This window comes from Dermochelys coriacea, chromosome 6 (genome assembly GCF_009764565.3).
Source record: "Dermochelys coriacea isolate rDerCor1 chromosome 6, rDerCor1.pri.v4, whole genome shotgun sequence".
NCBI classification, from domain to species: domain Eukaryota; kingdom Metazoa; phylum Chordata; order Testudines; family Dermochelyidae; genus Dermochelys; species Dermochelys coriacea.
In genome coordinates this window covers 65,658,277-65,670,820 of record NC_050073.1, presented here as the reverse complement: position 1 = coordinate 65,670,820, position 12,544 = coordinate 65,658,277, and the positions used below count along the sequence as shown (strand labels likewise).

General features: G+C 47.6%; 1 protein-coding gene across 4 annotated transcripts in view; it reads left to right on the top strand.

Annotated features, from left to right (window-relative positions):
* Nucleotides 1-12,544, top strand: part of MAPKBP1 (mitogen-activated protein kinase binding protein 1) — a 131,127-nt gene that overhangs the window by 78,459 nt on the left and 40,124 nt on the right. For 2 of the 4 annotated variants that reach the window (XM_043517622.1, XM_038407023.2), the window contains exons 7-17: nucleotides 1,671-1,808; nucleotides 2,816-2,998; nucleotides 3,743-3,760; nucleotides 4,293-4,453; nucleotides 7,282-7,471; nucleotides 8,164-8,310; nucleotides 9,248-9,432; nucleotides 9,566-9,657; nucleotides 10,060-10,185; nucleotides 11,539-11,609; nucleotides 12,054-12,175. In XM_043517622.1, the coding sequence (XP_043373557.1) occupies nucleotides 1,671-1,808; nucleotides 2,816-2,998; nucleotides 3,743-3,760; nucleotides 4,293-4,453; nucleotides 7,282-7,471; nucleotides 8,164-8,310; nucleotides 9,248-9,432; nucleotides 9,566-9,657; nucleotides 10,060-10,185; nucleotides 11,539-11,609; nucleotides 12,054-12,175 (1,433 nt within the window). The remainder of the gene's footprint in view (nucleotides 1-1,670; nucleotides 1,809-2,815; nucleotides 2,999-3,742; nucleotides 3,761-4,292; nucleotides 4,454-7,281; nucleotides 7,472-8,163; nucleotides 8,311-9,247; nucleotides 9,433-9,565; nucleotides 9,658-10,059; nucleotides 10,186-11,538; nucleotides 11,610-12,053; nucleotides 12,176-12,544) is intronic. The other 2 variants (XM_038407024.2, XM_043517624.1) reach the window with 1 other exon arrangement.

Below are 12,544 nucleotides of genomic sequence, written 5' to 3'. Positions count from 1 at the left end.
GCGCTGTACAAAAAACAATTAGAGTCAGCTTGCAACAATGAGCTTATAGTCTAAATGGACAAGACAGACAGGGCAGGAGAAGGGAAGTATTGTTGTTCCCATTTTACAGATGGAGAACTGAGGCATTGAGAGATTTTTTTCATAGATTCGTAGTTTAAGGCCTGAAGGGACCACTAGATAATCTAGTCTGACCTGTCTATCACAGGCCATTAAATTTCCACCATTACCTTTTGTATTGAGTCCAATTACTTGTTTGACTGAAGCCTAACTTGTGTTTGACTAAAGTACATCTTCCAGAGTCCTTGCCCAAAGTTATAGGGGAAATCAGTGGCAGAATCAGGAACTGATCCCAGATCTCCCAAGTCCTAGTGCAGTGCCTTAACCACAAGACCATCATTCCTCAGGCGTAGGGTCATAGGAATGGCTGCTGTGATATCCCCGTCTTGCAGTCTGGGAGACTGACCGAGATGTTTGGTTAAGCTGAAGCAACCAAGTGCTGTCTGAGGTGCTCCCTGTGGTGTCCCTAGTTTCCAAATGGGGAAAGGCCACAGCAGCCACCCTGATGGTGAGGACAGGGAGGGCTCTGGCAAGCATTTCCTGTTTGGGGGGAAGCTCAGCAAGAGGCCCTGGAGCCTGGGCCCAAGAATGCTGCTTTGCTGCTGGTAGCACAGTCTAGCCTTCTCCACTCCCCTGCCCCTCTGACAGTGCTCTGCTGCTGACCTCCAACAAGCCCTCTGGAATGAGACCGCTTCTGAGCCGAATGAGATGACTTCTGAGCGGAGGGCAGGTTAATTTGGAGGGCTGCTAGTGGAAGGAAGGGGGAAGTGGGGCTCATGATTTTCTGAGGGAGGAATGGGAAATTGAAATGTTGATCAGAGTGAGTGTCTGGTTGACCACTGAGTACTGCAGGAAATAGATCAAGAATTTAAACCCACGAGGGAGAGGAGAGAGAGGCAAGATCTTTGAATCCGCCCTCTGCTGCTAATCCCTGGAAATAATATTCCTGCACCAAAGCGTGGAGAGAGAACCCCTGTAATATAACCATTATACTCAGAAAATAACCCCTTCCTTCCTCCTCTTTCCTCAGTTATTTGATGTGCATGAAGGGGAGAATCACAGCAGGTGTAGCTGCTCTGTTTCTTTTCCCTAGGGCTGGACAGAAGCAGCATGTTCACCTCTCCTCTTGCCCTATGACTTCTCTTCCGCTCCCCAGGTGGAGAGAGTTATGGTATTTCCCTGTGGAAAATACCTACTGCCCATCTCGAGCACTGCGTCCCATTGCTGCCCTGGGGCTGGAAGAGCTCCAGCCAGTGTTGGCTTGCATGTGCTTTCAGTGTTTAGAAAGGGAAGTATGTTTTTTGTTCCGAATGCCCTGTAATTATGAAATAGCTAAGGTGCAGATGACCATGTTATGTAGGCACTAGTGACCCGAGAACCATTATGTGGCTGAGACAGTGTAGTGGCAGGACTGAATGTCAAAGTGTGATGTCCAAACTGCCAGAGCACCATAAGTAGTGGAAGGTTTGGCAGATGGTTCATCCTCCCAGCCTGTGTTCAGACAGACTTTGAATCTGTGCCTACCGTGCATAACACCTGTAGCTGAAATGAGCCCTCTTATACACGGGCTATTGAGCAAGACACCTGAGCTATTGAAACAATTGTCTTTCCAGAAAAACATTGTGGTGGCGGCCAACAAGGTGTCCAGCAAAGTGACAGCGGTGTCATTTTCAGAGGACTGCAGTTACTTCGTCACAGCTGGCAACCGCCACATCAAGTTCTGGTACCTTGATGACAGCAAAACCTCCAAGGTGAGAGCTGGGGACAGGAGACGTATAAAGAAGAAGCAGTGAGTGGGGGCCTTTGTGGCTTTTATAATGGCATAAGCTAGTTCCACAGCCTGTGGGAAATGGGAGCTTCTAGTTCAGAATTTATCTTTGATTTCCTGTGTGAAGCAGCTTTAGTCTTTGACTGACTCTCAAGACATAACCTCCAGTATGCCATTATCCAGTGCCTGTTGCATCTGGCACCCAAACCCAGGTTTCCGATATGCCAGTGCAGGTGGTTCATAGATTCTGTGCATGGCAGCCAAATCAGGTTCTGTTGTACCCTGGCATTGGTGCTTTTCAACAGAACGTCCATTTCTTTGTGGCAATGGTTCTTCATATATGTGGCTGCCATCTCTGGGCCCCTCACACTGCAGGGACTTGGGTCTTTGATTTGGACGTGTGTGACTTGAGATATCAAGGGGCATGCTTCAAAGTGTCATGTAGTGGCTTCTATTGCTGCTGTTGGGAGACCAAATCCCCATGTGCTAGTTTGCCTGTCTGTATTGCAAATGTGCATCCACTCAAGGATAGCCTTTCGCATTTCACACCATGGATCTTCCATTGACACTGATATGTCAGTGCAAGTCACAGATTTGTTTTGATAATCAAGGAAGACCAGGCATCACTATCCCCAAGGTTTCTTCCTGTGACCGGCTAACTGGCCTGTATCAGCCAATGGCAGACACATAAGTAGCTCTGTCTCATTGATTTGCTGCTGTTGATGATCCTGATACATTTTACAAGCAGGTTTCAGAGTAGCAGCCATGTTAGTCTGTATTCGCAAAAAGAAAAGGAGTACTTGTGGCACCTTAGAGACTTAATGCTCAAATAAATTTGTTAGTCTCTAAGGTGCCACAAGTACTCCTTTTCATTTTACAAGCAGTGGAGCTGCAGCAAGTGACCCCATCACAGCCTGTCTCTTCAGATCGCTCATAACTCTCTCTACTCCCGGTGGAGTGCTTTCTCTAACAGGTTATTTCTTTTGGTAGGTGAATGCCACAGTCCCCTTGCTAGGGCGGTCTGGTTTGCTGGGGGAGCTCAGGAACAACTTCTTCACGGATGTGGCATGTGGAAGGGGTAAAAAAGCAGACAGTACTTTCTGCATCACCTCCTCTGGCCTCCTCTGTGAATTCAATGAAAAGAGGCTGCTCGACAAGTGGGTGGAGCTGAGGGTGAGTTCCAGGTCTGCTCTCCATGTACATCAGTGCCCACTGACATGGGAGGAGGAAGGGGTGGGGACATCCTGAGGCCACAAGCTGCTGCCAGCAGTGAGGGTTGCTAGCATGTGAGGAGAGCTGGAGACTTCTGCTTCTTTATGGCTTTTAATTTTTTCCATTAAAGCATGGCACAAAACAGTGGTGTGTGGTAGGGAAAACAGAGCCTGGGGGTAGAAATGGAGTCTTTTGCTTAAAGGCCAGTTGGGAAAGGGATTTTATGTAGGAGATCCTCTAATTCCTGAAAAGCTTCTGCCCTCAAGGCTTAACATTGTGATGTGTCCTTGTGGCTGTGGGAAGGCTGGATGTGGCTTTCTTTTAGAACCCATAAATGTCATTCCTGAGTTGTCCAGGGAGGGGGGATGGGGTAGCAGCAGAGTGTGGGAGGCACTCCATCCCCTCAGGGGTTGCACAAGCTGCTTTTCCAGTGCCCCCTGCCCTCCTAGAAGCAGAAGTCTCTGCCAGAGTCTCAAGTTCAGCTCTCCCCCTCGGGGTAGTGTATTATGCTGCTGCAAGACAACCAGCCTGGCCTGTTGGCAAAGATTTGAATATTCAATTAAAGGGAGAAAACCCAAACTGTAAAGCAAAATGGATCCCAGGGTATTCACACCAGGGCAAAATCTTTCCATGCTTCCCCAAGTGAAACGTGTCTTTTCTTCTTTCCTTTCTGCTCTAAAATCTGCCTTTTTCACTCCTGCTCAGAACACAGACAGCTTCACAGTAAGTTAGAATGAAGTGTTTGCCTAGACCTCACCCCATTTCTCCATCATTTTTTGCCATTTGTACAAATCTCAGCATCGAGCAGAACAATTCCATTTCTCCCACCTTTGCCCCCTCTGTACCAGGAAGCATGCTCTTGCACTTTTATGGGGCTAGTTGCAGCGTCCCAGTCATGATGTTGAACATCTCCCCTCAAGAGTACAAGGTAATAAACGTTCAGGGCCAGATCCCCAACTGGTGTAGATCCACATAGCTCCCCTGAGATCTATCAAGCTGCATGAATAATTTGCACCAGCGAGTGGAGCGGACCCTCAGTGCTGTTTCCTGACTGACTGAGCAGACCCTGCTGCAGACCTTGGCTTGGATGCTCCTCAGAGAGGAAATCCAGATTTCAGGCTTTTCCTTAAACTGTGTGGCTTCATTTCACTCCACTTCACTTCTTTCTGATTTTGAGTGCTTCATGCTCTCTCGTTTACATGGCAGTTTGGAGAGAGAGACCCACTCGTCTTGGTTGATTTTGTGTCCTTCTCAGACTACTGTGGCGAACTGCATCTCTGTGAACCATGACTACATCTTCTGTGGCTGCGCTGATGGCACAGTGCGGATTTTTAACCCTTTGAATCTTCACTTCGTCACTACATTACCGAAGCCGCACTTCTTGGGAATGGACGTTGCCAGCGTCACTGAAGCCAGGTACCATAGAAAGGGTGGTAGGAGACTGGAGAAGCTTGGATGGGCAGAGCAGGTGCAGTAACGATGTGTGATTTGTGATCCTGCCCTTGCCTTAAACCCCAGGGTTCTTCCTCCAGCAAACTTTCCTCTTTACTATAAAGCGGCATTGATAAGAGATACACAGGCTTCCATGGGATGTTTTGCTCTCCACAGCTGTCCTTGGGCACTCAAACCTCCTGCCTGTCCCTCTAGTCTTTCTTCCCTCTGTCTTGTACGTTCTGTCTTCTCCTGTCCCCATTGGTCCCCTATCTCCCTCCTGCTGTAAAACTGGCTAAAAGGAGTATCACTTTCTGAAGTGCAGATGTTGGCCAGAATGAACCCTTCCTAGGTAAATTATTTTATGCATGATTATCACTCAGTCGGTGGAGGCTGAAATTGGAGCGAGCCCTTCACTCTTCCCTGCTTGCAAATGCATGAGCACAACCAGATCTTCTGTTGCCTTCCTACAGCACTATTCTGAAACAAACATCCTCTGGGATCCACCCTGAGGAAATGGACATTTCCACAGCCCATACACTTTTCTTTTCCAGATAGATTAGGCACGTCAGTGACTGGCTGTCTAATGAACTGCTCTGATCTACAGTGGGAGGGGTTCATACTAGACATGTAAATGTTGGAATGAATTGTTCCTTTGTCTGTGGTGATGGCGTGTGCCTTTAGTTGAAATGTGATTTGCTGCTTATACACTCCCCCTTGGTCTGGAAGCATATATGTTCCTGTAATTGGGGATATCCATTAATGACAGCATATTGCTGCTTGGCCCCTAAGGCATCCCTGAGGTGATGGGGTAGCCCCACTTTATTTTGAAGTCATTGTTTGACATGGATTTTTTCCCACCCAGTTGTGCCATTTCCCCTCTGGTCAAGACTGGCACGGTCATGTTTTCCCCTGCGGGCTCTCGTTAATCCTACTTCCTGGGGGGTCCAGTGGGGACAGTCTGTGGTGCGGTTTTTGACCCAAACATGCATTTCAATGGAAAGCTGCCCTGCTGCTCTTCTTGTACTCCCGTGGAATCCTATGCTGTCTCCTCTGCCCCACCATCCTGTAGCAGAGGACAGTGGGTGTTGGACACCAGCTGTTTTCTGCTCAGAACATTCAGCTTCTCCTCTTACAAGTGCTCCCTAGAGCATTTTAGGATTTGCAGTAGAAGCAGAGTATATATGGGTTGGGCAGTTTGATCAAGTGATTAGTCAGAGGCCCTAGACTCTAATCCTGGCTCTGCCAGTGACTCCTGGCCTTGGCTAAATCACTTTAATCAGTCTGTGCCTCACCTTTTCCATTTGTAAAGATAGGATAGTAGGTGCCCACCTTATAAAGGTGTCTGCAGCCTCCACACACTTTGTGAACAGTTTTCACGACACCTCTATGAGAGCAGTACGTGTGAGCTCCATTTTACAGATGGGGAGAATGAGGCACAGATAGGAGAAACGACTTGCCCAAGGCCAGATAGCAATTCTGTGGTCGTGCTCAGAATAAAACCCAGATCGCTTAACTCCCTGTCTGCTGCTCTAACCACAGCATGACAATTATTGCATTTAAAGGGTATCTCTCTGGTCTCTTCCTCCTTAAATCTGCACTGGGCTCTGGTTCTTAATGAGATTGATGCTAGGGCAGGTTAATTGTATCCTCACCTGGGTTTTAAAGCTGAAACTGAGTGGAACCTTTATTTGAGGTTTTGCAATGTTCACAATCTTCTTCTTTTCTTTCTTTTTTTTTTTTAAATAATTTTTCCTAACTTCAGGCCGGGAGAGCTAAGTGAGCCTGTTTTCATGTGACTTCCAGCCCAATTTTACAGAGCAAAGAGGCTTGTAAAAAATAATCAAACTGCTGGCATCTTGTCTGATGTCAACCATTTGAGGTTCTCTCCTCGTTAGCTAGCACCCTAACCCTGCAATCCCACTCCTTCAGTCCCACAGCATGGCCCTGGTCTCATAGAAACATGAATACACTGCACTGGAAGGGACTTCCTGGATCCTCAAATCCAGTCTCCTGCTGTCACAAGCAACCCAGTCAAATAATCCTGTTCATAAACTCACCGATCTCCATTTTAAAACTAGCGAGGTTGGTTGCTCCCGCTCCTTCTATGGGAAGGTGGTTTCGGAACATCACTGAAACAAGAAGTCTCCCTGGCACTATAATCTCAGATTGTTTTGCATGGCAGTGTGATGCACCAGGACTCCTCCATCGGGAATTTTACTCCATTTAATTTCAGCTTTTATTTTTCTCTCCAGCAGCTGGAAGACTAGAATACAAGTAGGAATTCTTGCTGCCTACACTGCTACCTCTAACTCCAGCTGTTTGTGCCTGTGGCCTTTCACTGCCAGCAATACCGTTCTTTCCCTTCGTTGCTCCCAGGTGTCCGCACTGGGAAGGACTAGGAGTCCAAAGATCTGATGGCTCCCTTGTCTTGTCTACTTCTCAGTATGCTGCAGAGCGAGAGTCTGAATTGAGCTCTGAATGGAATAGCTGGAGAGTGAAGTAAAGGAAATCAAGCCTTGCAGTCAGTCCTACTGGCCTCTTCACCGTAGGAAGTTCAGCCCCCTCTTGGGACTTTTATTTTTTAGTGTGGAAAGAGACTGCGCTACTGGCACACGAGGCAGATTCTCCACCTCACAGATTGTGGTTACCTCCCCAACTACTCACTCTACCTCCACACCATTGTATACTCCTTCCTCTGGCTAGCGTCAAACTCTTCCCTTCTGGAGGATTTTAGCTTCAAGTCTTTTGTGTCCACACACTCACCCCAGTGCTACAGAAATTAACCCTACTGTTGTCCTGTCTTTGCACAGCCGTCTCTTCTCTGGTATGGTGGATGCCAAGTATCCAGATACAATTGCCTTGACCTTCGACCCTACCAACCAGTGGCTATCATGCGTTTACAATGACCACAGCCTGTATGTGTGGGATGTCAGGGATCCGAAGAAAGTGGGCAAGGTTTATTCTGCTTTATACCACTCTTCCTGCGTGTGGAGTGTTGAGGTAACGACGGGCTAGGAATGGTGCCCATGTCCTGGGGTGGGGGCAGCGTAAGATGGGGGCTGCCTGTATTTCCCAGTAAGGGACTCTGCGTCCAGCACGTGTAGTTAGGGGTGTGTTTGTGAAGGGGAGCTAGGAAACTTCATGGAGTTACTTACACCATGCAAGTGCATAAGTCTTTCATGCCTGGTCAGAAATGGAGGGAAGACTATGTGAAAAGGGAACAGGCAGGGGCTTTTCCTCTGCATTTTTGTATTTCTTATAACTAACCTCTCCTCATGGATCAAATCTTGAGATAACTCCAGCCATGTGCAAGTACCAAATGATTGTGGCAACAGTCCAGTGCTGCCTTCTTATGCTCTGTGTTTGGACTCTGTTAAGTGATGAGGGTTTCTGGCTCTCTCCCCTCCCATTGGGCTAGAAAAAAGCAGAGGGTCTTATTCATGGGACCATCTATGTCCAAGTAACTCCACTCAGCATTTGTTTATTTGAAATGAACATGAAGCTGTGATTTTTCCATCCAGTATGTGAGTGAATTGATTCTAGGTATGCTGAGTTCCTATTGTCCTCTTCTACCTATTTGATACAGAGGGGGCAGCTATTTGGTCTGGCCTTGTTTTGGAACTTGCTGCTGGTAACTAGACTACCAGGCCCAATGACGTCTCACTTACGGTTTGTTTGTTATGTGCCTCTAGGTGTATCCTGAAGTGAAGGACAACAATCAGTCTTGCCTGCCCCCAAGTTCATTCATCACCTGCTCTTCTGATAACACCATCCGTCTGTGGAATACAGAGAGTTCCAACATCCATGGCACAGCTCTGCACCGGAACATCCTCAGCAATGTAAGACCCCAGACTCTGCAGTGGCCTTTGGTTCCCTTCTCCCTTTTACACATGAGTGTCCACTTTAGGGCCCACAGTTCACAGAAGGGGAGATGTGTGTCTGGGAAGTTATTCAGACCTGGGAAAATGTAGGGGCAGAGATAAATAATAGCATTTTGTAAGAGTCTTAGGACTTCGTATTCGAGAACAGTTCAATGTTTCACCAACGCTGGCCTCTTCCAGAGGGTCTCATCACAAATGCTTCAGAAGACAGCGTAACTGTTTCTCTCTGTGCTCCCAGCTCCATAATGCTTCTAATTGTCAGGGTTGATGAAAGGGTGTTCTGGGAAATTGGGCATCTGGATTCAGAACCATTTGACTCTCATTTCCTCATTATGTATAAACAGTGACATTAAAGTAGAAGAATCTCATGCAGCACAGTGGTTGGGTCAGGCAATTTGCTTCTGTACCAGTTATGTGACCTAAGGGAGCTGCTACATCACCCAACTCTCCAGCTCCCTTTCTGAGCAATCTGCACTCCGTGTAAAAGACTCCTACCTGTTTTGCAATAGAGATTCCTGATGACTTGGCTCATCTCACGTTATCACTAAAGAACACCTGCAGTCGTTTCCACCACACCCCATGCTGGTACTGTCTAGCCCTGAGGTGTCTATCTGTGACACAGAAAATGCAGCTTGTTCCCAGCACCGAGGCTGCTTGTTTTGTCCAACTCCTGTAGAAGGGCCATAATATGACGTTGATGTGCTGACTCCCCCCTCCACTTATCTCTCCCCGTCACTGCTGAGTGGCTTGCTGCTGTGGGCCTCCCTCCCAGATGGGACACATTGCCTATTACTGCCTCTGAAAGGAATACATTGGCCATCACTCCAGTTTCATGAGGAGTCTGCCTGCCGCTGCTTCGCTTCGATACTTCACTGTCCCCTTCTCTCTTTCCAAGGACCTGATGAAAATAATCTATGTGGATGACAACACTCAGGCCCTGCTGGACACTGATTACAACTCTGGCGGGAGCGCAGACAAGGCTGACATCCAGGCCTTGGACACGAAGGTTGGGATTCGCACACTGTGCGTGAGCCCCAGTGGAGAGCACCTGGCCTCAGGCGACAGGATAGGCACTCTCAGGTATCCCTAGGGCTTCTGGAGGAGAGTTAGGATGGGGTGGGGGTGTGGATAGGCATAAAAACTAGTTTGTGTCTCTCCTTTTTCACTCTGTGGTTCCACTTTCACACTGAAATCCATCTGTGTCCTATTTCAGGATCCATGAGTTGCAGTCCTTAAGGGAAATGCTGAAGGTGGAAGCCCATGACTCGGAGATCCTCTGCCTGGAGTACTCCAAATCTGACACTGGTAAAATAGGGCAGAGCCTTTATTCCCATTGATTATTTGTGCACCCCTTATGATATACTGACTTGTGTATGTGTTGCTAAATGACTCCATTCTGACCATCGTGTGTAACAATCCTCTACTGATCATCTGCTCCATTAGCTCACGGAGTAAAGGCCATTCGCATTGCAAAAAAGGTCCCAAGTTTGAAGCAGACTTCCTCATCTTGCTGTTAGGTAGACACAGATCATTACTTCCCCTATCACAGGTGGAAACCCCAAGGACGTTTCCTTGTGCACATCTGTTTATTTGCACTAATCTATGATGATCTTCTGTAGCCTAACTTGAGAGGATGTTTAAAACCGTGACCAAAGGAGCAAATTACTTCTGAGTGAAGGTTTCACCCTCTTGTAAAATCCTTGGTAGGGTTGAAGCTCCTGGCATCAGCCAGTCGGGACAGACTGATCCACGTCTTGGATGCTGGGAAGGAGTACAGCCTGCAGCAGACACTAGATGAGCATTCATCTTCCATCACAGCTGTGAAGTTTGCAGGTAAGAGATCCTGTACTCCCCTCTGTACTGGCGGGAGTGATATCCCAACAGCAGCAGGAATACTGCTCCTCTCCCATCACAGCTGTGAAGTTCACAGGTAGACATGTTTAACCTTTTAATCACTTGGACAGATCGAGCTACCTTTCCTTCCCCTTCCATAGCTAGAAAGGTCAGAATCACCGTATCCTTTCCCTCCATATTTCTTTGGAGAGTCACATTCTCTAAAGATCTTTTTTTTTTTTTTTTAAATCCATCTCAAATGCCTGCATCCCATTCCTGTTCTTCTGGCTGAGAGAGACCGGGTTGAGGCTCTTTTCAAAATGTAGCAGTGCCAGCATTAATTGGTCGAGAATATAGGGCAGGTGGTCACTGTGGGGGAATGGAGTGCCTCACACTGCTCAGCAGCAGAGCGCTGTGCCTTCACAGCTCTCCTGTTACTGATGGCTGGAGGAGTGGCAGGCAGGGACTGAAAATTGTACTTGAATCTCTCAGATGGCAGGGCAATGCAGTGCACTAACTGATGACCACCATGTCAGCCCTGTGGCCCGGTTCGACCCTGGTGCATGTGGGTGCAATTTCACTGACGCTGAAATTATGTCCATTTTCTACCAGGACTGAATGTGGCCCCTTTAACTACATTTGGAAAGATTGTCATGTCTGCACACTGAGCGCGAAGCAATTTCTAGGCTCTTCAGTTGGTTTCTAAGGAGGTTATTTTTTTTGGCAGGGCAGGAAAGTCTGGTCTTTCAAAGGCAGAAATGGGAGTGGCAATAAGAAAGACATGTAACGTTGGATTGGTCAGTTAGTGCAGCATATGTTCCTGGGCTGTTCTCAGAGCTACCTTTTCCACCCACATCAGCAGGGAGTGCTGTAGTATCCAGAGAATAAGGCCACTACAATGATGTTGAAGTGTTGAGGGACATTGCAGAATCAAATATCTACCTGCTGTGTGATGGGTCTGCTTGCTCACTGAGGCCTATGTGGAATTCATTGTGGGTGCCTTCTGGGCTACTGATGGTGGAGACTGTTCCTTCTCTAGGAAAGAGAGGGCTTCTGCTGTTCTGTGTACCATCCTGCAGGGCTGATTTACAGGAGAAGGGGGCAGGCATTGGCAAGTAGGAATGGGGTAAATAGAACATAATCTCCTCCATTGCTTGTTGGGTTCCTGTTCATTTACTGACCCCTTTCTGAAAATCCACTGAATGCATCCGATGAAGTGAGCTGTAGCTCACGAAAGCTTATGCTCAAATAAATTTGTTAGTCTCTAAGGTGCCACAAGTACTCCTTTTCTTTTTGCGAATACAGACTAACATGGTTGCTACTCTGAAACCTTTCTGTTTCTCTCTCTCCCAGCCAATGATGGGAAGGTGCGAATGATCAGCTGTGGAGCAGATAAGAGTGTCTATTTCCGTACTGCACAGAAGGTAACTTAGTTATAGCCATCACATGCTCTTCTATAACCTCTGCACCGAGAAGCTCCTTCAAGGAATGGTGTGCGAGCAGTGTTTGTTGCTATTCCAGTCCTGGCCTCTCCCAATGTGATAGTGTAGGAGATTGTTAGATATGTTAGCCACAAAGAAATGCACAGCTGCTCCAGTCCCAGCTTCTCCCAGCAGCAGTCACTGCAGGGAATGGTTAGGGAACCCATTCCTTTTCCCAGCAGAAGTCCTCGTAGGAAATGGTGCAAGAGCATTGGCTGTGGGAAGAACTTCATTGCACCTCCAATCACCATCTCTCCCAGCAGAGTCACTGTAGGGCATGGTTTGCTTATGCAGGCTAGCTGCTTTTGGGGAAGTCATGCACATTTAATAGTTTGTCATGACTGGTTCATTATGTGGCTTTCACTAATTTTTAACCCCTGTGCTCAGATGGGCGATGGGGTCCGGTTTACCCGGACACACCACGTCGTTAGGAAGACCACTTTGTATGACATGGATGTGGACCCCAGCTGGAAATATGCTGCTATTGGCTGTCAAGACCGTAACATCAGGTTGGTTCATATGTGGTTGGATTTTGGTGCGCTCCCAGGAGTTGGGCAGTGATAGGTGGTCTGGGTTGCACCGCTGCTTAAATGGAAGCTCTGCTCCCCTACCCCTACCCCTAAATATAACCTGCCTCTTAATGAGTGGGCCACAGCCATCAGTACTGGAACTAGTTTGCTGCTGCACCCCTTAGCTTTAAGTGGTTTCCATCATATACTACAGGGTTTACAGTTTGGTTCAAGAGCTCTCAGCACCCCCACTGTACAAATTGTTCCAGCACCCCTAGTCACAGCTGTCTTACTGCTGTGATAGCTGAGTAGAGTTTGGATAGTGTCACTCGTAATATATGGCCAATAGCTGTCATTAAGTGCTAGGAG